At 43.2% G+C, this 24479-nt stretch overlaps 1 protein-coding gene and 1 long non-coding RNA gene across 2 annotated transcripts; one reads left to right on the top strand and one right to left on the bottom strand.

Annotated features, from left to right (window-relative positions):
- Positions 1–8714: 8714 nt before the first annotated feature.
- On the top strand, positions 8715–14182 carry LOC124857327. The gene is made up of 2 exons (XR_007035570.1): positions 8715–8753; positions 8820–14182. It is a non-coding gene; the product is annotated as an uncharacterized LOC124857327 (long non-coding RNA).
- On the bottom strand, positions 13909–23269 carry cotl1 (coactosin-like F-actin binding protein 1). Its single transcript, XM_047348540.1, has 4 exons — positions 22906–23269; positions 21856–21938; positions 15965–16122; positions 13909–15762 (listed from the first exon to the last, which is right to left on the bottom strand). The coding sequence occupies exons 1-4, from the start codon at positions 22980–22982 to the stop codon at positions 15652–15654; spliced, it is 429 nt and encodes a 142-aa protein (XP_047204496.1). The 5' UTR covers positions 22983–23269; the 3' UTR covers positions 13909–15651.
- Between the last annotated feature and the right edge of the window lie 1210 nt (positions 23270–24479).

Consider the following 24479-nt stretch of genomic DNA (forward strand, 5'->3'; position numbering starts at 1 on the left):
TAGAGCCCCTCCCAGGGACTCCATTATTCTGCTGGGGGACTTCAACGCCCACGTGGGAAACGACAGTGACACCTGGAGAGGTGTGATCGGGAGGAATGGCCTCCCCGATCTGAATCCGAGTGGTGTTTTGTTATTGGACTTCTGTGCTAGTCATGGATTGTCCATAACGAACACCATGTTCAAACATAAGGGTGTCCATCAGTGCACTTGGCACCAGGACACCCTAGGCAGGAGGTCGATGATCGACTTTGTTGTCGTATCATCAGACCTTCGGCTGCATGTTTTGGACACTCGGGTGAAGAGAGGAGCTGAACTCTCCACTGATTACCACCTGGTGGTGAGTTGGATCCGCTGGAGGAGGAGAAAGCCAGACAGACTTGGCAGGCCCAAGCGTATAGTGAGGGTCTGCTGGGAACGCCTGGCGGAGCCCTCGGCCAGGGATGTATTCAACTCCCACCTCCGGGGAGAGCTTGGACCAGATTCGGGGGGATGTTGAAGACATAGAGTCCGAGTGGACCATGTTCTCCGCATCTGTTGTCGATGCTGGAAGGAGTACTTCGAGGATCTCCTCAAACCTGCCATCACGCATTCCCTGGTGGAAAGGCTGGGGACTTGGGGTTGGACTCTTTCATCACCCAGGCTGATGTCACCAAGGTGGTTTAAAAGCTCTGCGGTGGCAAGGCTTCAGGGTTGGATGAGATCCGCCCTGAGTACCTCAAGTCTTTGGATGTTGTGGGGCTGTCAGGGTTGACACGGCTCTTCAACATTGCGTGGCGGTCGGGCACAGTGCCTCTGGACTGGCAGATTGGGGTGGTGGTCCAACTTCATAAGAAGGGTGACCGGAGGGTGTGTTCCAACTACAGGGGGATCACACTTCTCAGCCTCCCTGGTAAGGCCTACGCCAGGGTATTGGAGAGGAGAGTCCGGCCGATAGTCGAACCTCGGCTTCAGGAGGAGCAGTGTGGTTTTCGTCCCGGCCGTGGAACACTGGACCAGCTCTATACCCTCTACAGGATACTCAAGGGTTCATGGGAGTTTGCCCAACTGGTCCACATGTGTTTTGTGGACCTAGAGAAAGCATTCGACTGTGTCCCTTGTAGTGCCTTGTCGGGGGTGCTCCAGGAGTATGGAATCGGGGGCCCTTTATTAGGGGCCATCTGGTCTCTGTACGAGTGGAGCAGGAGTTTGGTCCGCATTGCCGGCACTAAGTCGGACCTGTTCCCGGTGCATGTTGGACTCCAGCAGGGCTGCCCTTTGTCACCGGTCCTGTTCATAACTTTTATGGACAGGATTTCTAGGCGCAGCCAAGGGCCGGAGGGGGTCTGGTTTGGGGACCAGTGGATTTCGTCTCTTCTTTTTGCGGATGACGTGGTCCTGCTGGCCCCCTCTAGCCAAGACCTACAGCATGCGCTGGGGCAGTTCACAGCCGAGTGTGAAGCAGCTGGGATGAAGATCAGCTCCTCCAAGTCCGAGGCCATGGTTCTCGACCGGAAAAGGGTGGCTTGTCCTCTTCAGGTTGGAGGGGAGTTCCTGCCTCAAGTGGAGGAGTTTAAGTATCACGGGGTCTTGTTCACGAGTGAGGGAAGAATGGAGCGGGAGATCGACAGACGGATCGGTGTGGCTGCCGCAGTAATGGGGGCACTGTGCAGGTCCGCTGTGGTGAAGAGAGAGCTGAGCCGAAAAGCAAAGCTCTCAATTTACCGGTTGGTCTACGTTCCTACCCTCACCTATGGCCATGAACTTTGGGTCATGACCGAAAGAACAAGATCCCGGATACAAGCGGCTGAAATGAGCTTCCTCCGTAGGGTGGCTGGGAACTCCCTTAGAGATAGGGTGAGGAGCTCGGCCATCCGGGAGGAGCTCGGAGTAGAGCCGCTGCTCCTCCACATCGAGAGGAGCCAGTTGAGGTGGCTCGGACATCTATACCGGATGCCTCCTGGACGCCTTCCTCGGGAGGTGTTCCAGGCACGTCCCACCGGGAGGAGGCCCAGGGGACGGCCCAAGACACGCTGGAGGGACTATGTCTCTCAGCTGGCCTGGGAACGCCTTGGGCTCCCCCCGGAGAAGATGGAGGAGGTGTCTGGGGAGAGGGACGTCTGGGCATCTCTACTGAGTGCCCCCACAACCCATTCCCGGATAAATCGGAAGACGACAAGTACGAGTATGAGTACTATTCTAATCCCTAAATATGTAAAACAGTCTACCTTTGTGAATTGGAAAGGATTCCCGGTACTGTTTCTTTCTTCTGAGTTAAGTAACATTAATGAAGATTCATCTTTATTTACTTTATATCCTGATATCCTTCCAAATGTGTTTATTAGGTCTAACAAGGCTGGGCAAGAATTTTCCAGTTTTTCCAAAAAAGAATGACATCATCAACAAATAAGGCAATTTTTGTCAGAATCAGTGATGTTTCTGCCTGCAGCTAACCATTTTACCTCCAGGTGCCATTGCCTGGAGGTGCTGGAGAAGGGATAGGTGCAGCTCATCAGGCTTATCAACTGGGCAGTATATGAAGAGGCCGCGCCTGCACTTCATTGCCTGAGCGTTTTGTCCTTGCGGTACAGCTACTGGCCTCCCCTGAAATCTACTCTCGTAGTTTGAAAGTTATTTCTGAAATTTTCTGTAAACTTGCACTGATTTTGCCTGTCCTGACACGTCCATGTGCCTCACCTCTGGATCCGACGTAGTTGACCAGAGATTTAAAGAATCGGTCTTAACCGAGTCTCAAATTGAACCTTCAGGCTGACTCTTCTGTGTGCCACCAGCGAAGCGAATCCTGTCCGCCCTCCCAGCACCTTCTGTCGGCCCCGTCTCAACGAACACGGGAGTCAAGGCGAGCCACTCTCTCTTACACCACTGGATCTATGACCATTCCCCCCGGCGGGTTTCTCTGCTCTTACCTGTAAGCTGCACAATCAGTTCTGGTGCGTTTTCTGAGGTCCAGTTTGAAACTCTGTTCTTCTCCCGCAGCCAGACGGTTCCAGTCTTGTTTTCCGTTCCCAGGATCATTTGTTTAAATAAAAATTCACTAATCTCATCTGTCTCTGGTTGTTCTCTGCATGTGGTTCAGGTTGGTAGTTAACATTATGACAATTTTATGTTCCTGTTGGCCGATTGTCAAACCAATTATGTTTTTATGAGACCGCACCACAATGGCAAATGGTTCAATGGCTAAAATAAATAGTAAAGGGCACAAGGGGCACCCCTGCCTAAATCCTTGCTTGATTTTGAATGATTTAGATATAACTCCATTTGTTAATATTTCAGCATATTGACCACCTAGCAAAATATGATGGGTAACATGCATGGAAGATGATTGTTGCATTATTCACCATTGGCTTCAGCTTTACCAACAACAATGGGATTATCAGAAGGTTCAAACTAGTGAGGCTGAACCAAATGAAACTCGAGCTCTTGCACTCTGATGCTCATAGTTTTCTTCTTCATCTAAGATGTTTTCTTCAAAGAAAATTCAGAAAGACAAGATCTTTGGCTCTGAAACGTTTTATAACAAGTACAAGCAAACTGTCAAGAAATTCAAATTCTGAGTAAAAATCCTCCTTGTTTTCAACTTGCTGCTAAATTTGGTTTCATGTGATTCTGAGATCCAGTGTCAGAGGGAATGAGACCACCAACACTTTATCTAATTTCACTGCTGTCTGCTGCAGTTTCTACAGGGTTTTATGAAACATACTGCGCTAATTTGTGTCATGTTACCCACAAATACCAAATTATCCCCTGTGTGCCAGAAAAGGGAGCTAATACAACCTTTAGTGGTACATGTACAGCAGCTATAGGACTGTGGGACTCGATATACGGTCCATCACAGTCAGGCTGCTTCCTCCTGATCTGCGCTGGCATCAGGGACCTGAATCTGAATAAAAACATTGAAACAAAGAAGTTCTCCATCAGCTGAAGTCTTGCTACTAATGACCAAGAAAACAAGAAATGCCCCTTTTCCCATTGGTACCTACTCAGCGGGGTTCATCTTGGGTCAGTTTTCCTCTGCATGATTTGGTTTATTTTCCATTACATTTCAGCCAGAGACGGCTGCAGGCAGCATCTGGATCAGTACCAGAGAGAGAGGAAAGCCATGGGGCAATACCAGCTAGAGGACGTGTGAGGGTAAGCTAATGCTACCTATTGCTAGATTGCTATAGTGATCATATACAAAATAAGGCCAGCATACAACTATTTAATGGTTGAAGATATTAGTTATTTATTATATTATGTATTATAATATGTATGCTGTGATCAGTGACAATGCTACAAATAGTAATGGTTCCACCTAACCGTTACTAATGGAAAAGCCTAAAAGGCAAATAGATCTGTGCCAAATTCCACTAAGTAGGGACTAGTAGAGAAGGGGCAAAAGAAATCCCTTACTTTCCCCAGCATTTCTATTATCTGAGCTAAGAAATAACTCCCTGAGAATTACAGCTCAGATTTTAAGGTCTGGATTTGGGTTGAGCATCATGTCTCCTTGAATCAAGGAATCATTGTGCAATGAGGTTGGAGGTCTCTGGTCTTTGTGTTGGAGTTGTTACCCAATCAGCAGCGTGTGGTATTAAGAAGCTTTGCTGTAATAAGATGAAGATGGGAGTGAGCACCATGGCCTTCAGCTTGAGCTACTCCATCAGCTGAAAGCATAACTGAAGAGGAATGCACAAAGCAACAGTTGTTATACTCCAACTATTTTGATGGACAGAGAAGAAGATGTGGTTCAAGAACCGAAGCGAATGATTTTCTCCATGAAAAGACAATTCTCAGCTTTCTCCTCCTCTCTTCCTGAACACATGATTCGCTGTGGGCATGTAGAACATGCTGCAGTGAGGAGGAGGTCTGAGGAATGCAGGAAGGATCTCAGTGGTACAGCCCTGCAGGAACGGATCTGACAGTCCTTGTTTGGACTCCCACAGGTTCTGCATGCCAAGATTCCCTTTCTCTTCACATGCAGGGTTGGGTTTCACGCTGACAGCTTGTTGTTACCTGTTATTATCCTGAACATGCAGGACACACATGGGGAAAGGAATAAGTGCTGTGTTCCAGCAGGGCGTTGGTATAAAAGTCTAGTGTTGGAAGATGAAATATTAGCCAGCAGGCTTTAGGAAATTTTTGCTTTTCCTTCTCCAGAATCAATATACATACATTGGATAATTTAGAGCAACGTTCTTCAGGCCAGCCTGAAACACTTGGATGGAGAATTTCACTGAAGATACAGGTCCTTCTCAAAATATTAGCATATTGTGATAAAGTTCATTATTTTCCATAATGTCATGATGAAAATTTAACATTCATATATTTTAGATTCATTGCACACTAACTGAAATATTTAAGGTCTTTTATTGTCTTAATACGGATGATTTTGGCATACAGCTCATGAAAACCCAAAATTCCTATCTCACAAAATTAGCATATCATTAAAAGGGTCTCTAAACGAGCTATGAACCTAATCATCTGAATCAACGAGTTAACTCTAAACACCTGCAAAAGATTCCTGGGGCCTTTAAAACTCCCAGCCTGGTTCATCACTCAAAACCCCAATCATGGGTAAGACTGCCGACCTGACTGCTGTCCAGAAGGCCACTATTGACACCCTCAAGCAAGAGGGTAAGACACAGAAAGACATTTCTGAACGAATAGGCTGTTCCCAGAGTGCTGTATCAAGGCACCTCAGTGGGAAGTCTGTGGGAAGGAAAAAGTGTGGCAGAAAACGCTGCACAACGAGAAGAGGTGACCGGACCCTGAGGAAGATTGTGGAGAAGGGCCGATTCCAGACCTTGGGGGACCTGCGGAAGCAGTGGACTGAGTCTGGAGTAGAAACATCCAGAGCCACCGTGCACAGGCGTGTGCAGGAAATGGGCTACAGGTGCCGCATTCCCCAGGTCAAGCCACTTTTGAACCAGAAACAGCGGCAGAAGCGCCTGACCTGGGCTACAGAGAAGTAGCACTGGACTGTTGCTCAGTGGTCCAAAGTACTTTTTTCGGATGAAAGCAAATTCTGCATGTCATTCGGAAATCAAGGTGCCAGAGTCTGGAGGAAGACTGGGGAGAAGGAAATGCCAAAATGCCAGAAGTCCAGTGTCAAGTACCCACAGTCAGTGATGGTCTGGGGTGCCGTGTCAGCTGCTGGTGTTGGTCCACTGTGTTTTATCAAGGGCAGGGTCAATGCAGCAACTATCAGGAGATTTTGGAGCACTTCATGCTTCCATCTGCTGAAAAGCTTTATGGAGATGAAGATTTCATTTTTCAGCACGACCTGGCACCTGCTCACAGTGCCAAAACCACTGGTAAATGGTTTACTGACCATGGTATCACTGTGCTCAATTGGCCTGCCAACTCTCCTGACCTGAACCCCATAGAGAATCTGTGGGATATTGTGAAGAGAACGTTGAGAGACTCAAGACCCAACACTCTGGATGAGCTAAAGGCCGCTATCGAAGCATCCTGGGCCTCCATAAGACCTCAGCAGTGCCACAGGCTGATTGCCTCCATGCCACGCCGCATTGAAGCAGTCATTTCTGCAAAAGGATTCCCGACCAAGTATTGAGTGCATAACTGTACATGATTATTTGAAGGTTGATGTTTTTTGTATTAAAAACACTTTTCTTATATTGGTCGGATGAAATATGCTAATTCTGTGAGATAGGAATTTTGGGTTTTCATGAGCTGTATGCCAAAATCATCTGTATTAAGACAATAAAAGACCTGAAATATTTCAGTTAGTGTGCAATGAATCTAAAATATATGAATGTTAAATTTTCATCATTACATTATGGAAAATAATGAACTTTATCACAATATGCTAATATTTTGAGAAGGACCTGTAAATGTTAAGCAATAAAGTTTCACACAACACGAAGAAGGACACTGAATTTTTTGACAATCTGCAAAAATATTCTTGATATGAAATAACTGAACATAAAATATTTAGCTGTGGAAATATATGGGTGTGTTAACCAGGTCAGATCACGCCTCTAGCCAACATATTCATTCTGTGTCATAGAAAGTTATACAAACAACCAAGATGTTTAATACACTGATCTCAAATACAGACTTATAACTGGACCCTTACTGTGTGACCCATCAAGGTCGCAACATGGAGAAAAAACATTAGTTTCAGCACCTTGATGAGCTCATAACATCTGCAGAACCTGAGCTCTGACTGAAAGGTGATTAAGGGCTCAGGGTTCTCCATAATGTTCTTCATTTTATGAAGAATCCTTCTTTCCACAATGATCTCCAGAGGTTCCAGAGGAGTCTCCAGAACAGAACCAGCCTTCTTTATCAGCTTGTTGAGCTTTTTTAAGTCCCTGGCTCTGATGCTGCTTCCCCAGCAGATGATGGAGAAGAGATCACACTCTCCACAACAGACTTATAGAAGATCTGCAGCATCTTGCTGCAAACACCAAAGGACCTAAGCTTCCTCAAGAAGTACAGTCTGCTCTGTCCCTTCTTGTAGATGGCTTCACAGTTGCATCTCCACTCTAGTCTGTTGTCCAGGTGAACATTGAGGTATTTATACTCTTCCACCACCTCCACTTCTTCTCCCATGATAGAAATAGTTTTTGACTTATTCCTGTTTCTCTTAAAATCTACAATCATCTCCTTTGTTTTAGTCACGTTCAAAATGAGATGATTGTTTCCACACCATGCCACAAAGTGGTCCACCACCTTCCTGTACTCAGCTTCTTGTCCATCTCTGATCCACCAACGACTGCAGAATCATCTGAGTATTTCTGCAGATGACAGGAGTCTGTCTTGTACTGGAAGTCTGAGGTGTACAGAGTGAAAAGGAATGGTGAGAGTACCGTCCCCTGTGGTGCTCCTGTGCTGCTGACTACCTGGTTAGACTCACAACCCTTCAGTCTCACAAACTGTGGTCTGTTTGTCAGGTAGTCTTTGATCCAGGAGATTGTTGAGGCCTCCACCTGAGTCTTCTGGAGTTTCTGACAAAGCAAATCAGGTTGGATTGTATTAAATGTTCTGGAGAAATCAAAGAACATGATCCTCACAGTGCTGCTAGCTTTGTCCAGATGACAGTGGGTTTGTTGAAGCAGGTGTATGATGGCATCTTCAACTCCAACTCCACAGAGATAAGCAAACTGAAGGAGGTCCTGATGGTTTACCGTTTGCTTACTCAGGTGGGCCAACAGGAGTCTCTCTAGGACCTTCATGATGTGAGATGTCAGGGCAACAGGTCTATAGTCATTGAGGACTGATGGGTGAGTTTTCTTTGGTACCAGAACAAGACAGGAGGTCTTCCACAACACTGGAACCTTCTTCTGGGCCAGGCTAAGATTGAAGAGGTGCTGAATCCCACAGAGCTGCTCTGCACAGGCCTTCAGGACTCTAGGGCTGACATGATCTGGACCTGCAGCCTTATTCCTATTCAGTCTCTCCAGTTGCATCTTCACTTGACTTCTTGAGACACACAGGTGGAAGGGGAAGGCAAATGGAGCAACAGCATCTTCTGATATGGTTGAAGGCAAACATGTAGAAGCAGAAGGGTCCAGGGTTGAGGTGGAAGATAAATAATTTGAGGTGTTACTGGACAGCTGTGGGTCCTGTGGGTCAAAGGAGGGTGGAATGTCTGTTTGGATGTCAGCAGGAGAGGAGGATGCTGAGCTTTAAATGCTTTATAAATAAAGTGGTGGACAGATGGATATTATTATTATTGTTATTATTGACATTTATTTTACCAGAAAAGTCCCACTAAGAATAATAATCTGTTTTACATGAGAATCCTGGTCCAGACTGGCAGCAGCAGCACAGAGTTACATGACATTCACGACAAAACACAGAAAAATAGAAAGGACAAATATTAACACATCATAAACACAATATTAAAACATCCCTCACATAAAACATTTTCAGACAAATAATTCTCTATAAAGATCTTTAGGAGTAACATTAAAAGCATTTAGTGACAGCAGCACTAATGACCAAGTTGTAGCGTTTCTGTGACTGCCTCCATGCAGATGAACTTCACACTTTAGGCCTGAAAAGTAAAAGAACGTTCTCACAACGAAGAGAAGAACCTCAGTAGCTTTTCCAGTTCTGTCGGCCAACAAACAGGAGGAAGCAGTCCAAGTATGGCTTTGAAATAAAAGTGTGCCAATGATGGAGTCTACAGGGGGCCTCAGATGTCCACCCAACTGGTGCGTACAACAATATATAAAACTTTTTAACCTGTTATAAACCTTAAGGCTCCAGCATGCATGTATAAAATGTCACCATAATCCTGGACATACAAGAAAGAAGCATCAACAGTCACTTTTTAGCCTCAAAAGAGAGGCATGATCTGATCCTAAAATAAAACCACAATTTTAATTTCAACTTCCTCACCAACTGTTGAACATGGAGTGCAAAAGGTTGACAGTCATCAAATAAAAATCCTAAATTCCTCAATTTTTAAACCTTGAGCTGTAGAAATGACTGCCAGATCTTTACCTTCAAATAAATAAACAGGAGCAGCCCCAGAACTGACCCCTGTCTGTAGAACACCATTGATTCTTGGAAGAGAAGTAGAAACCTTCTCCATGCAAACCTGATGGTCAGATAGACCATCCCAGAGTTTGTTCAGACAAGCCAATAGTGTGTAGCCTCTGCATTAGAACCTCTTGGTCAACTGTATCAAATATCAAATAATAAATATATCAATAAAAAGGTGTGCACAATGTTGCTTATTTTTTAAAAATTCATTAAAACCATTAATCACTTGTAGCGCAGCTGTAGGAGTACTACAGCATGTGGCTACGTGAGATTTTTAGTAGTCTAGTAAAAAAACTTTAATTATAGGACAATCTGTCACTGTTTCAGAATATTTGGCAACCCTTATAGAAGAATCTGTCTCTGCTGAATATCGAATATATTCTTTTTTTGTTGCTTTTTTGTTACATAAATAAAACATTTTGAGCTTTTCTATGTAAATTTATAGCTGTATATTGTGAAACGCTTAATAATAAAAAGAAAGGAAGAAAAGGTGATGCAATAAAATCAACAGATAGGGTTCCATCTGATCAGAACCTGCTGATTTTAAGGATCCAAAAGCTAGATAGCACTGTACACTTCAGATAAACCAGTTGTGTGAAACATGTTCTGTTCTCACATACAACATTATTAAGAGATTCTGGACCAACCCAGTTTTCTGTGTAAATGCTGTTTCTATAGACATCTCAGTGAATAAACAGGTCAATGCAAACAGAACTGAGTTCTATTCATACCAATCCAATGCCTGTGGCAGATAAAAACAGCCAATACCTTCATAAAGAAAGAATCTTGTGGCCAAGTGGCTCGGAGGATGTGCAGAAATTTCCCTGAAATTGCTTCGACCTGCACTGAAAATTTGCAACCACTACGTAGAAGCCAGGATTGTGCCAAGAAACCAGCCAATCAGAATCATAATTAGAGCCAGAACCATGCTAGAAGCTGTTTAGTTGAGACAAAAAGTTGTGGGTTTCTCTCTTATAGACTTTAAATCTTGCATCAGTGGGTTTGGTTGTTCAGTTCTGTGAAAAAATGTTTTGTATTTAAATGTCTGTATGCAAATGTGACCTCCAAATGATTTATTCCTTTAATATTTCATGTTGAAAGGTTAGAAGCCTTGTTATTTTCCAGGATGTCTGGGTGGTTCCAGATGGGTTTTGGTCTGCATGGGAGAACTGAAGACCAGTTCATCTTGAGATCTTCCCACAGGCAGCCAGAGATGTACTGATAGTGATGCTTTTAAAACTGCTAATAATTAGAGGGCTGATAAATGGAATATCTGACATAAAGGTTTCCATAGCATGTGTTCAATGAAGTGAAGTTTAATTAAAAAAAAGTGCTTAATCACGATTAATTTATGATTTAAGAAGGGTGAAGCAACCAGTTATTAGTTTAATGGGTGATGTGTCCTCAGGTTATCTTTGTCTGATATTAACATTTCTTTAATGAACTGAAACATTTGAGTTGGACAAAAAGCAAAACTAAAGAAATACTTCTGCACAGCCACATATTTATTTGAGCCTGTATGAATACTTTTGGACCTCTAAATTCAAATTAATGAACTCATTTCCTGTTGTTGTTATCTTATCATTGCAGCCTGGACAAAGAATGTTTCATCTATGCTAAACTTTTTACCCAAACAGTATTTGTTTAACATGATCATTGCTCAGAACTGGCTTAAAATAGAAAATATTTTATTTCAATCCAACCCTCATTTCCTATTCAAGGCAACAGAAATAAAGAAGAAACAAGGACCAGACATTCTTGACTATTTGTTAACGTTTGCCAAAATTATATTGTTTTTTATTTCCACACCTGTTCAAAAATGCATGTCAGCTAGCTTTAACAGAGGCTGTAACTCATTTCCTTGGAGCAACCTCCCCCTTGGTTCTGAAGATCTGAAAAAGCAGCCAGTGTGTCAGATCCAAACCCCTACAACATGTTTGATCAGCAGCGGACTCGTGACAATAATCCATCCAGCAGACAGGATAACGGGGGACATGCTGTCAGTGTTTGGGTTCAAACAGCTGGGAGCCATCGACTGACCCGATACCGACCAGAGGGCGTCTCTCACACTGACGGAACCTGCAAAATCAGGCCTGCTTATTGAAGATCAATATTCTTTGTGGACACGCTGAGATGGCCTGATGAGAACGCAGGGAGGAAATCATTAGGATCCAGCAGCAAGAATCGGACAGAAATGTACTTTTTATTTTGGGACTTTGCTGAAATGATGGTTTTTCTTTCTGTGATCAGCAGATTTTAGAAATGTTGGAGTCTGATTATAATACAACTTATCTCACAATGGAGAAATCGACCTCTGCATTCAACCCATCCTTTAGAGAGCAGTGGGCTGCCATTGTGTGGCGCCCAGGAGCATTCAGAGGTTAAAGGTCATGCTCTGGGACCCAGAGTGGCAGGCTGTGGGATTCAAACCAGAGTACTGGTGGCCTCTCTGGGTCACAAATACCCTGCTCTCTAACCTCTAGGTCACCATCCACACTGATTGAATGATTCCAGGTATTCAGAACCCTGTTTTTATGTTAATGGTTAAATAAGAATATTTTAATTACTGCTGATCTTTAAAAAGTAAAGGATTCTTTAGCATTTTACTTGCAGACACACGTTACTGGATAAATAAATTGTGACTCATGTCATGGTTATTGGGATACTGAGATTTTTAATGGTAGGGACCAGGATGGACAGCGTTAGAACTGAGCAGATCAGAGGAACCACTAAGGTTGGCAGGTTTGAAGATCAAGTTATGGAGGCAAGGGTGAGATGGTCAGGGCATGTTCGGAGAAGAGATGGTGGACAGACTGGAAAGAGGAAGTTGGAGACGGAGCTGCCAGGCAGGATGAGAAGAGAAAGACGTTTCATGGACGTAGTGAAGAAGGACATGGAGACGGTTGGTGTAAAAGTTCAAGAAGCAAAGGATAAGGTGAGATGGAGGCAGATGATCCACTGTGGAGACCCCAGAGAGGAACAACTGAAAGATTAGTAGCACTACCATTGATATGAGTAGTGCTACTAGTAGTGATTCTAGTAGTAGTGGTGGAACTAGTACTAATAATAATCACATCTCATTATTATACAGTGTTTCCTCCCAGCTTGTGCAATAAAAATGTTTAATATTTAATATACTGAGAAAATTATTATATTAATTATGATAAATTAATCAATGTCAGCACTGTGAAAGCTCAACAACCGTGATCCTGTCTGATTGTCCTCCAGAGCAGGTGTTCTGTGTCTGCTGCTACCTGCCTGGGTGGGACGTGGAGCTGGCTCCTCCCTCCTGGCGCCTAGCTCCTCTGCTATCCAATCACAAGGGGACCAGGAGGGATCAGACTCAATGACAAATTGTTGGTCTGTGCCTGATGTTATTCAGCCATCCCAGTACCTTCCCAGTCCCATTCCTTCCTAGTATAGATCTTTAGATCATTTCAGAACCAGTTAAAGACCAGACCTGTTTCATGCACTGATACATGAAACTTATTTGATTCATGACTAAATACTCCATTTATGAAGTGATGTTTGTTTCTACAGTTTTAATATCCAATAACCTCTTAAAAATCAAACTGAACTCCTAGTTGTGTTTTCACTGGTTGATATTAAATCAGCTAAAACCTTAGTGCTATAAAGGGAAATCTTACGGTTCTCAGGCACCGTGTCACTCCAGGAGCTCTCACTGGAAACAGGACCAATGGGTCTCTTTCTGGTATCACGCAGGTTCTGTCAGGTTCCCAGGCTCGTTACCATGACCCATACGTTCATGGAAAACATGTTGCTCAGTAATAAAATCGGTCGTGACAGCATGTTGTTGGAATGACTGGTCTGTGGTTGAACTTTGCTCTGGTGTGAATGTTGACACCAGTAAAATTAATGTTGAATTTAGCTTTTTTTTTTTGGAAGCCATATTTCCATCAAAAAGTTGAATATTTTTTTATTTAACTGTTGCGAGTGGTACCAACAGGCGGATGGTGCTTAAGGGAATGCTAACTGTGGCGGACTTTAACTGGTTTTATCTCTTCAGAACATCAACCAAGAACACCAAGAGGATGATTTTGTTAAACCTGCTACAGACCAGAATAACTCCTGCAACTGTATGAAACATCCATAACTACAAAAATATACATGATGCACGCCTCGAACTTGTGATTATGGAAAAACGCAACTAATGTATCTTAAAAATGTGATTTCTTCTGACTTGTTTTATGGACGTATCTCCTTTCAGAGGAACAAAAATCCTGGAGAAGCAGAATGTGGAAAAACAAAACACCAAGTTTTATTTTGAAATGTCTCTTTTCAGTTGTCTTACTTTTTGCATGCTTTTTTGGAAAATGTTTTCACCAGTGTTAAAGATGGAAAGATTCAATTAACAGTAAAACTCTTCAGATGAAATAAAATGGACAGAAAAATGAATCATTTTCTTTATTTTTTTGGGAGGAAGGGAGGGTTGAAACAAAAATAAAATGAGATACAACAACTGAGAAGCTGCTCCTCCTTAGATTTGAATGATGGGTCTGGACCCACCTCCTGCGCCTCGATGAGGACAGCCAATCACAGTGTAGTGTCCATAATATCCCATGATGTCTCTCTCTCCATGGGAGACTAAGGCAGTCAAAGACAGTGGGTCACAGTATGCATGTACGCAGGTGAGATGTTGCACCAGAAGAAAAGATCTCCATTTTCAAAATCTGTCCTGAAGTTTTGCTACAGGTTCAGAATCAGCTGTTGGTCTCTGTGGCAACACATCCACATCCTTATCGTTTGTCTTTGAGGATGAAAGAAAGCTGACAACTAGCAGCTAGCAGAGTTTGAAGCTAAAACTGGAGATCTGTTCTTCACAGCAGTACAGTTTGTCATGACTGAGAGCATGTTGGCTTCAAACAAATCTACTGGGTTCCTCCAGCAGCGGCTGCGGCCCAGCTGAGATGACCATGAGAGTGAGATGATAAATCTTAGCACAGTACAGAACCGACCATGAGTGGACAGTGGAGAGGGCAGAGTCGGGTGTCTTCAGGGTGCTTATAAAACCTGCTTTTCAGTATTTGGGAGGCTGGAGAGAACCGGCGGTCACACAGATCTGACTCTTCAAACGTCTTATTGTTTCTGTATACACTATGATTAACATGCAATGAACCCAACTGTTGAAGAAGTTCTGGTTCAGGTTTGTTTTAAAACGGCATTCTGCAGGGCGGCAATGAGCAGTTAATATCTTGCTAAACAGCTTAGTTTCCCCCAGAGGTTAAAGCTAATGGCTAAAGATTTTAAAACAACTCGCACAACATGCAGTTTTAGAAATCTGTACATCTGTCATGTTTGCCATAGATCTGCTTTCAATGAGGCTTTCAGAGAAAAACTCTTTCTCTCAATCTGAAGACATTCAAACATTCATCTTCTTCAATTAAGATAATAACCACTAATAAGCAGCTCAAAGAACCCTAAACACTAATAATGTGAACTATCCTTTGCATCTTTCTCAAAATTTACTGTAGTACCTGCCAGCCTTTTTAGCCAACAATGTTAGTCTCCATTTTAAATTTACATGTGGAGAAGTGCTTGTTAATCGTTTAACAGTACAATATTGTACTGTTAAATTGAAGTTCCAGAGTGGTTTCCCTAATTTTCGTTTTTTGGGCCAAAATGAAATAAGTTAGGCCAGTTTTCAGCTCCTAAAGAAGGGTGAGCAGTCCTACTAATCCTAGATTTTCCAGGGAAAAAGTAAAAACTCTTCTTTTAGCAACACAATCTGGCGCTGGCTGATTTCTGGTCATGCATGTCACAGTAATCGATGTTAAAAAACAAAGACTTTTTATTATTTTGGTTCATTAAGATGTTTCGCCTCATATCTAGTAAATCAGGAAAGATGACAGGAAGTTCCATTTACAAACACTTTAAAAGTGAGGATATAAGCACCCGTCAGACAACACGAAGCAAACAAACAACATTTTCTGTAGGATCTCATGAGATTTCATTAACAGGCCCATCAAGTGGTGTAAAAATATTTAGTGGTCATGTGCTCTTTCCATTCCCCCTCACTCCTTTCCTGAGAGGTAGCAGCCCCGCCCCAACTCTCCCCACCCCCTTTCAGACCACACAGTCCAACCGTGCCTAGTTCCCCCGACCCAGACCTTTCCATTGGACCGTGGGACTTCTCTACTCGGCCTGAGCATCATAGTTGGCTCCACCGGCCTTCTTCAGCTCCATGCGAAGGTATTCTTCTTCCAGTTCCCGCGGATCACTGATCATGAACTCCTTGGCAAAGTTCTGCAGAGAGAGGATGTCTGATTAGCTAAAGAACGACTGGAAAAGAACCTTCTATGACCCAAGAGAACATAGAACTAACACTTAATCTATCAGTGGATTTTGCCCTCCTATACAAAACTTGCAGGAGCCAGTTAACCCAGTAAGGTCCAGTTTCTCCTAGGGGAACCGTCAGTTTAACTGACACTTCTCCAGAGTCTCTGACCTGCACAACGTCCTTGACGAGCGTCTTATCGGTGCTAATCTTGGCACGCTGCAGTCCGCTGACATTTTCGCCAATCCAGGTGATGAGGGTGAACTTGGCCCGCTTGCTCAGAGCGTCTCCCGTCGTAAATCGGACAAAACCGAACAGACGTCCATCATCTGAGGGAACACAAGATTTATTTGTGATAAAATGGTGTAGAAAGCCAACATAGTTAAAGTGTTAAAGTTCAAATGGAACTGGACAGAGTTGGTTAGACAAATTAGCTTGAAGCCCCAGCAGTCCAAACGGGACTGAACCGGGTCGATAGGCTTCCAGAGTAAATGTGCTGCCAGCTTTGCAGCCTTCAGTAATCACGCCTGTTAAGAAAAGATCTTAGATATAAACTCATCCAGTCTGTAGATCGTTTGAATTTGTTCCGATCAGTTCTGATTATCTGTATTAACCAAACGGGTCCCAGTTAAAACCCAGTTCATTCCAGCCAACAACAGTCCAGTCTATGGACTATAGATCGGCCATATTCCGATTTACCGGAAGTAACAAAAATTATGCTGAACGCGATGAATGATAAAACTGAAGTGGTAAAAACGGGGGCGTTAAAATCAAGGCAGTGAATGAAAACAGGCAACGTTAAATTTAATAACCTTAATATTTATAACATTAATATTTACCATGTTCAGTATTTCACACCTTCAGTTCATTTCAAGTCTTCTTTTGTTACTTTGACCTCTCATACTGGTCCAGTTACAACAGAAACCAGTACTGGACCACACCTGAACACCTTCAGATGTGTCTGTTTGCAGAACCTTAATGGAAAATTGATTTATTCATTTGACATTCTTCATGCTGTTATTCTACCTGCAGCCCAATCGCTCTGTAGAACCTCTCTGTACTGTTCTCCAACCGGCACTCCAAAGAAACCCAAAAAGCTCCAGTTTATGATGGTACCGTTCAAATTTACAGGACAAATATGCACCAGTTCTGCACAGATTTCAGCAGACCGTCCTGGTTTACGAACTGCAACCATCTGATCTTCTCCATCTAAACACATCATTGAGAACCGGATCTGACCCGACCCAGTTAAGATTACACTGTTGGTAATAAGCATTGTGGTGCTCTCTTCTTTAGCTCCGTGTCTGCTCAGATCAAATGTGTCAGAACCAGTGAGCGTTAGAAGCCAGAAATGATCGATTTGATCTAACAAGACTTTGATTAGAGGTGCCATAAAACTTTCCTGTTTTACATTTTTAATTGGTAATCCATGGCTTCCTGTTTTTCAAGGGTAAAACATGTGATGTAACACGTGATGTAACAACTTCCCTTAGCAACTCTTCAAAACGGAAAAGACAAGAGAACATGCTCTAAGTAAGGCAGGCTGGAACTGGCCTAACGTGTCTACAGGGAGAGCTGCAAAACATCACAGGTTTATCATGGTGGCCAAATCAACACTAGAGAGAATCATATAGACTAAAAATTAGCTGGTTCTATGCATTCATGCCTCTGAAGCCTGGTATATACATATGTAGTGATGCTTGTAGTTTAATGCAGCAGAGCTCAAATGATCTTTAATCATTATTATTAAACGGCTGCAGTTCATTTCAGTCTGAATGCAGTGATTTTCTCAAGTCTCCATTGCAGGTGGAGGTGCTGTGTAGGGCTGCAGGACGTTAGAAACTCATGCGATGGTCATGTGACTGGTGAATATTGTGGTGGTGATGATCACATCGCATCAAAAATAATCTGCTTCTGCACACCAAACATCACTGAACTCAATGACAGAGCAATGGGCCGTCTCACACTGAGCACCGCTCCATGACCTCTTTCAGCTCCTGCCCTCTGGACGCAGATATCGGACACTTGTCAACCCGTGGAAACAACATTTTCCTTTGTGGGACAATAAAGCCATCTGTCCGTCCGTGACGACAACCATCTTGGGCTCTGGGTCCGGTCAGAACATCTTCTGCTCTGAGACTCCATCCAACAGGCTGAACATGATATCAGGAGGCAACAGGTGAACTCATCACACTGGAATATGTTCACTACTGCAGTCCTTTTCTGTCATTAATATTGCACACTCATATTTTTGACATATTGTAATGATTTATTATTAGCATTAGAATTTCTTAATAAAAATAAGAACTTATACAGATTTAAAAGCAGAATGAAGAGAGAAACAGGCCTTCACTAACTAAATATAATCTTCTAGAGAAACACATGTTGAATCGCTGCATGTTCTCACTTCCAGAGGTCCAAACGTGTGCTCATTGATGCTTCTCAGCCGGAGTCAGAGCTCTGTAGTCATTTTCAACATTATAGCTGTAGTCTCAGAGCTCCAGGAGCTGGATCCTTCAGCCCAGACCACAGTGAGCAGAGCTGTCACATCATGAAGTTCCGGAGTACAAACCGTAGAGCAGCAGCAGCCTTCAATAACAGCTCCATGTAGATGTGAACCATCACCCTTTGAAGATCTCATAGATCTGAAGGTGCAGTGCTGGAGAAGAGGGCCTCTGCTGGACATCATGGTTTGACGTGGCTGTTGCAGTATCTTCAAATGACCACTGCAGAGAACTGCAGCCAGGATGCACAGAGCTGGGTCCAGTTAGCTTCGTCAAGTCTGAGGTCACGTGTCTAAACCAGAAAAGGTGGACAGCCACCTTCTTGTAGTTTTGTTCCCAGTTGGTGGCAGTATGGAGCAGGGGATGGAGGTAACCAGAGGCTGGTTAAAGCAGGCAGAGGGTTTAAGACGTTTTTAAAACTGCTTAAAGAGAGACCAGGCAGAGTACCACAGTTTTCTCCAGCTGTATAGACCATAGAGTCACCCAGTGCTGCCCCTCCCCTACTGGTTGCTGTGCACTGACTAAAGGAGCACCACCATGAGTCTGACCAAGGCAATGACTGCAGGTTCTACCAGAGCAGACAGCCTGACTAATTAAGCAGCTCGTTATACTTGTGTGCGTCTAGAAAGAGTAAAATCTCCACAATAAGCAGGAGTGGGTGTTTATTCTGGAGTTTCACTGAAGTCTATGTATCAAAATCAAAAATCTAGATTATAGATAACCTTATTATAACTGGAATAGCCACTATGTTGTCTTATTTTAGCAGCTGCAGGAATACCTGTCAGTTCTGTTTTAAATAAATATGATTGAATCATGTTATAGTTTTATGTTTTAACATGACTGACCTTACAGAAGGTTTTTATCCAGTGAGAATGTCAAACCAGCCTGGTGGAGAAGGAGGAGTTGAGCTGCAAAATACAGGATTTACTGATCCATACACATTCCAAACCTCCTCTGTGGTGTGGAGATATGGGTCTGGGCTGGAAGAACCAGAACCTGGATGTCTTTCCTCTACAGACTGGTCTTAGAGATGAGGGGAGGAACCGCTTCTCTGCCACATCCAAAGGATTCAGCCAAGGTGGTTTGGGCGTCTGATCAGGATGCCTCCTGGGACCCTCCATTGGGAGGATTTCTGGACACGCCCCACAGGGAGGAGAACCTGGCCCAGACCCAGAACAAAATATTTCTGCCTTATAGATGGAGAACGTTTTAGGATCCTCCAGAATGAGCTGGAGGGGGTCAGTGGGGAGAGGAATGTGTGGCTTGATTTTTGTCCAGTGAAGGAACCGGAGTCGGCAGATGTTTGATGTGAAACGCTCGTTATGATGAGTTCATGATGAACGTTGTGGTGATAAGATGTGGCGCAACTCTCACCAACAGCAGCAGGAACGTATCAGTGCGGCAATTAACGATGCAGGTAAGGACACCTGCTCACCTGATTGGACTAAATCAGCCAACGGTTATGAAGGGTAAGTCATTTATTATTCAGTGGCGTGCTTGTGTTCCTGTTTATTGTCACAGCTTGAGGAACCAGAACAAAAAGAAACCCTCAGCCCAACCCAAAGCTCTCCACCTCCCCCCACTTCCTCCCTCTGCAAGACTCTTCCTGTTTCATCTTCTGTCTATCGCTGACTCTGCAAAGATAACAGCCAGGACACTGTGACGATGATGAGACGGCAGGAAAACCCTAAGCTCAGCCAGGAACCCTGGAGAACATGAGAGCCACGAGTTCAGCAAGGAAGGAAGCTCCAGCTGCTAAAACCGCACATTTCTGTATGAGCACTAGAGCCCGAGAAGGTCTGAAATCCTGAGGAGTTCCCCACACCTGAAGCCCGAGTTACTGCCAGATTTCCCTAACATCCTGACCAATAAGAGACAGAGCCCATCTGTGGTCACCAGACAGTTCAGTCAGCTGCAACAGCATCATTATCTTCGTCATCATCTGCTTAAAATCCTCTGGGAAACAGAAACATTTTGATTTATGTGCGAAACTAAAATCAGAATCAGCCAAGGTCCCCAGATTTGGGCCTAACTGGTGATACTCAGGTCAAATACTGAGAAATCTGATTTTTCTTCTAGTCATTAAAGACAACACCACCATTTTCTGTCTAGAAATACAAAACGACAAATCATATAGAGGTGAGGAACATATGCTTTGATGCTTTGACTTCTAATTCCTTTATTTTCTGTTGGATTCAAAGCAGCACGTCTAACCTGCAGCTCACTGCGTCTCTTTTATGTCTTCAATTAAACCTTGAAACAACAGATCAAACCTGAAAGAAAAGCAATAATTCATATCATCCTGGACTGTTTATTGTGCATTTTAGCCTCCCTGTGAACATCCAGAACATCTGAGCTCTTATTAACATCCAGGCCTGAAAGTCAACAGCCAGCTACTGCGGACGGACCTAAGGGATAAAAACCAGTGACGGCTTTGAGACTGATCCAGTGGGCCGGTCCTCAAGATGATCTGTAGAGTTTAAACCCAGAACGTCCCTGGGAGCAAGATCATCCAGTTCCTGTTGGACAGAAAGCTGAAAAACGAGCGAAGACATGAGATATGATCTTTGGCTGGCTGATTGAGTCAATGTGCTATTGTATATGAACTACTGAGTTTTTGTAAAGTACCTTGAGATGATGTTTGTTCTGAACTGATGTTATATAAATAAACTAAATATATTTCTATATTTTTGGTTGTTTAAAAGCTAAAAATGAAAATACTCTGGTTCAGAATATGAATTTCGAACCCTAAAAGAAGAGCTTTGGGAATGAATGAACTTGCTGTGATCCGTTTCTCTCATTGCTCATTATGCAACTTCTTGCTGGCACATTTTGCTACCAGGAAGTGGGCTTAAAATTCCCAAAGTGCTTGCGAGAAGGAAAGAGGATTTAGTAGAAAATGCTATACATGCTTTGTGCTCTTCTGTTATCACTTCCTGCTTCTGCAGAAGTTAGAGACAGATCGATACTCTGCAGCTCTGTATCTGGATCATCTCAGCCCTGATCAGCTCCTCCCACACTCAGAGGGTTTTCTGCAGGGCGAATGCTTCACTGCTAAATAAGGAAGACAAGCTCAAAGATGTGCGTGTGTGTCATCTCTGAACAGGAACTGAAGGCAAACCCAGCAGCTGGACCGATGTTGCATGAAGAAGAGGGATAAAGACTTGTTTCAACACAGGAATGTGAGCACCGAGAAGGAAGAAACAAATAGGAGACCAGCCCAGAGGCTGCAAATGTAGAAAAACTGAGAAAAGCCTGCAGCTGAAACTCCCGCACCCAATATCTGAGCAGATGCTTCACTCTGACCAGGAGGGAACTTTTGAAATCTGTATAGAAATGTGAATATTGACTTGAAAACTAGAACAGATCCTGCAGCACCACTAAGACAGAGTTAAATGATTTGACAGCTTCATAGCAGCGCTCAAAGGTAATGATTGACAGAGAACACAGTCTTATAAGATTACTGCTGCAAAGTCAAGTCATGGAACATCAGGCTGGCCATATAACACAGTATAACACAGGTATACCTGTACATTCACAACAATAACTTCTGCTTACCTGTACACAGCTTCTTGAAGTCCTCATAGTCAGTCCCCAGTCCTGCAGGCACGATTTTGGAGCCCTCATATTTGAATGCAGCCCTGCAGGAAGAACAGTGTGTTATTGTTGCACATTGCATGGTGCACTAAGTCACAAATGTGTGCAATAAAACGGGCAAGTTTCCAATAATCAAACTGAGAGATGCACCAATCACAGATCGGTGTCTGTCAATATGGACTCTGATTGGTGGACGGAAGATCATATACAGATGTTTTACTCATTAAATGCATTGTGACTCAGACCTCCTATTGTTTGCTGTTAAACCCATTAAGCAACAGGATGAACTTTAAAGGAATTTATTAAAAATCGGATCATTTTTTTGGGACAACTGCTTTATTTTTAGTTGGACTCTCAACAGCACATTTTGTTTTCTTTTACGCGGTACTAAAAGGTTGGTTACACCTGAAAGAAAACCGGAAATTGGTAGCAGCAAAGAAAGGCATCTTCACACAGACTGCCTGAACCACCACCTCCCCCAGCTATGAATCAGCCATGTTTCTGTGGCATCACAATAGCGTCCAGCTCTATGCATACAGGACAAAGTAAATCACTTCTGCCCCGCTGGGCCTCAGAACCAGACAGAACCCAGACACATGTGCGGCGCAGAATAAGAACATGTAGCTCCTGAACTTGAACTGTTCCCACGGTGAGCGAAGGTCCAACAAGCTGCATTAGAACTTGAAGAACCGCAGGTGCCACTCTTTGTTCAAGTATTGCGACACAAAACATATCCGATCACTTCTAATCTTTATTTAGTGCTTCGTCATAAATCCCGCATAGCTGCTCATATTTCCCAGACGCCTTGCTCTATTCAAATGAAATGACGTAAATTAAAATGTTTTGCTCTGATTAAATTCATTGAAAACCTGCTCTGTGCGTTTTTTCACCAGCCGAAGAACAGAATAACTGCAGATGACTCCGAATCTGTTCCACTTTATATGTGTGACACGTTTTAGTTCATGAATAAGTGAAAAACGCTAAAATAGTCCGATTCTTGAATGGACTCACCAGCTGGTTTCCGTGTTATCGTCTCTAACTTGGTTATAAGCTTCTCTGCAAGCCTCTTTATCGATCTGAGTAGCCATCGTTCAGCCGGACAGAAGTCAGTGGAAAATCAGAACCGAACCGGGTTAGTGCCAAACGGTTGAAATAGCGTCTAACTGGAGCGGTGGATGCTGCACATCCGAGAGGAGGAAGGGAGTCTGCGGGCTGCTGCTGCTGCGGGTCTCGCTGAATTAACGGGACGACGCGGCGTCTCTGGTAGAAAGTCGCTTCATTTCCTGGATGTTTCCACTTTATGGGCGTTGGTGATGTTAGTCAATCTGGCTCCAGTCAGGAGACACGCCGAGTTCACCTCCTCCTTCTGGCCACTGATCAGCGGCTCTGACGTCACCGTCAATCACAACAGACACGCAAATACAGCTTCCGGGAGAGACTCTTCAAAATAAAGCACGGAGCTGAAGAAAACCTTAAATTAGGCAGATTCAGACTAGGTACCCTGATAATTTCAATCATTTCAGTTACATTTTTGACAGAATCTATGATTATATTATAATAAAAAACGCAGTTTACATTTTGTAATGTGATTTGATTTTTTTGCCCTAGGAAAATTTGAAATGTTGCTGTGAAGCGGAAAAAAACTAAATTTCATCTTTGATACTGTGCTGATAGTTTTACACAGACAAACCTAAACTGAATTTCCTTTAAAAACCAAACAAGTCCATGAATCATAGAATATGGTCATGTGATGACCTCCAGGGAATGTTCATTAATGGGTTCCAGAAGGTCACACTGTGGATGTTGCAGCAACATCTCTGAAGGCTTTCTGAATGTCACTGAAATTTCCTTTCCAAAAATGTCTGGAGAATATTCCCTACAGCTTCCTAGAGAGTAAAAGTTGAAATGAACCTCCAGGAAATCTTTAGAGAAGGTTTTCTGTGAATGTTGAAGGTACGTTTAGGGGAACAATCCATGCAGGTTGCTTGAGTGTCACATTATAAAAGTTTAAATTACTTATGCACTAACCTTTACAGAATATTCCCGTAAGGTACGACTGAAAAACCTTTACGGATCCTTCCCTGAGGATTTCCTGGAGGTCATTTTATATTTATAACCAGAGGAGATTATTCCCAGATGGTTTTTTTCAGGCTATCATATCTGTGACCTCCAGAGACTGTTATGTTCAGGGAACATTCTCTGGTGCCTTTACACTGTTTAACGGACCAGGAACCTTTCCTTTAGAGAATACTTCTTGAAGGTTACTGTGAGGTTGATTTTTCTTGATTCAGCCAATTTTGATTCTAAATTCAAGAAATCCAAAATCAGATCAAATCTAATGAACTGGGTTGGATCAAAAGCACACAGCACTACATACTCAACTAAACTACTAAATGTGATACAATGAAAGTCCAGACCATTCTGTATCCATGTCTTGGATTTTAAACAAATCACACATGTGTAAAACAACAATCAAGTCAATACTTGTGCTGTTATTTATTTTCTGACTTTCTGAAGACGATCAAGCGTCAAAAGGTTTATGCCAGCTTCCCTGCTGCATTAAGGGTTCTGTGGTTATTTAACAT

Source organism: Girardinichthys multiradiatus, chromosome 2 (assembly GCF_021462225.1).
Source record: "Girardinichthys multiradiatus isolate DD_20200921_A chromosome 2, DD_fGirMul_XY1, whole genome shotgun sequence".
Taxonomy (NCBI): Eukaryota; Metazoa; Chordata; class Actinopteri; order Cyprinodontiformes; family Goodeidae; genus Girardinichthys; species Girardinichthys multiradiatus.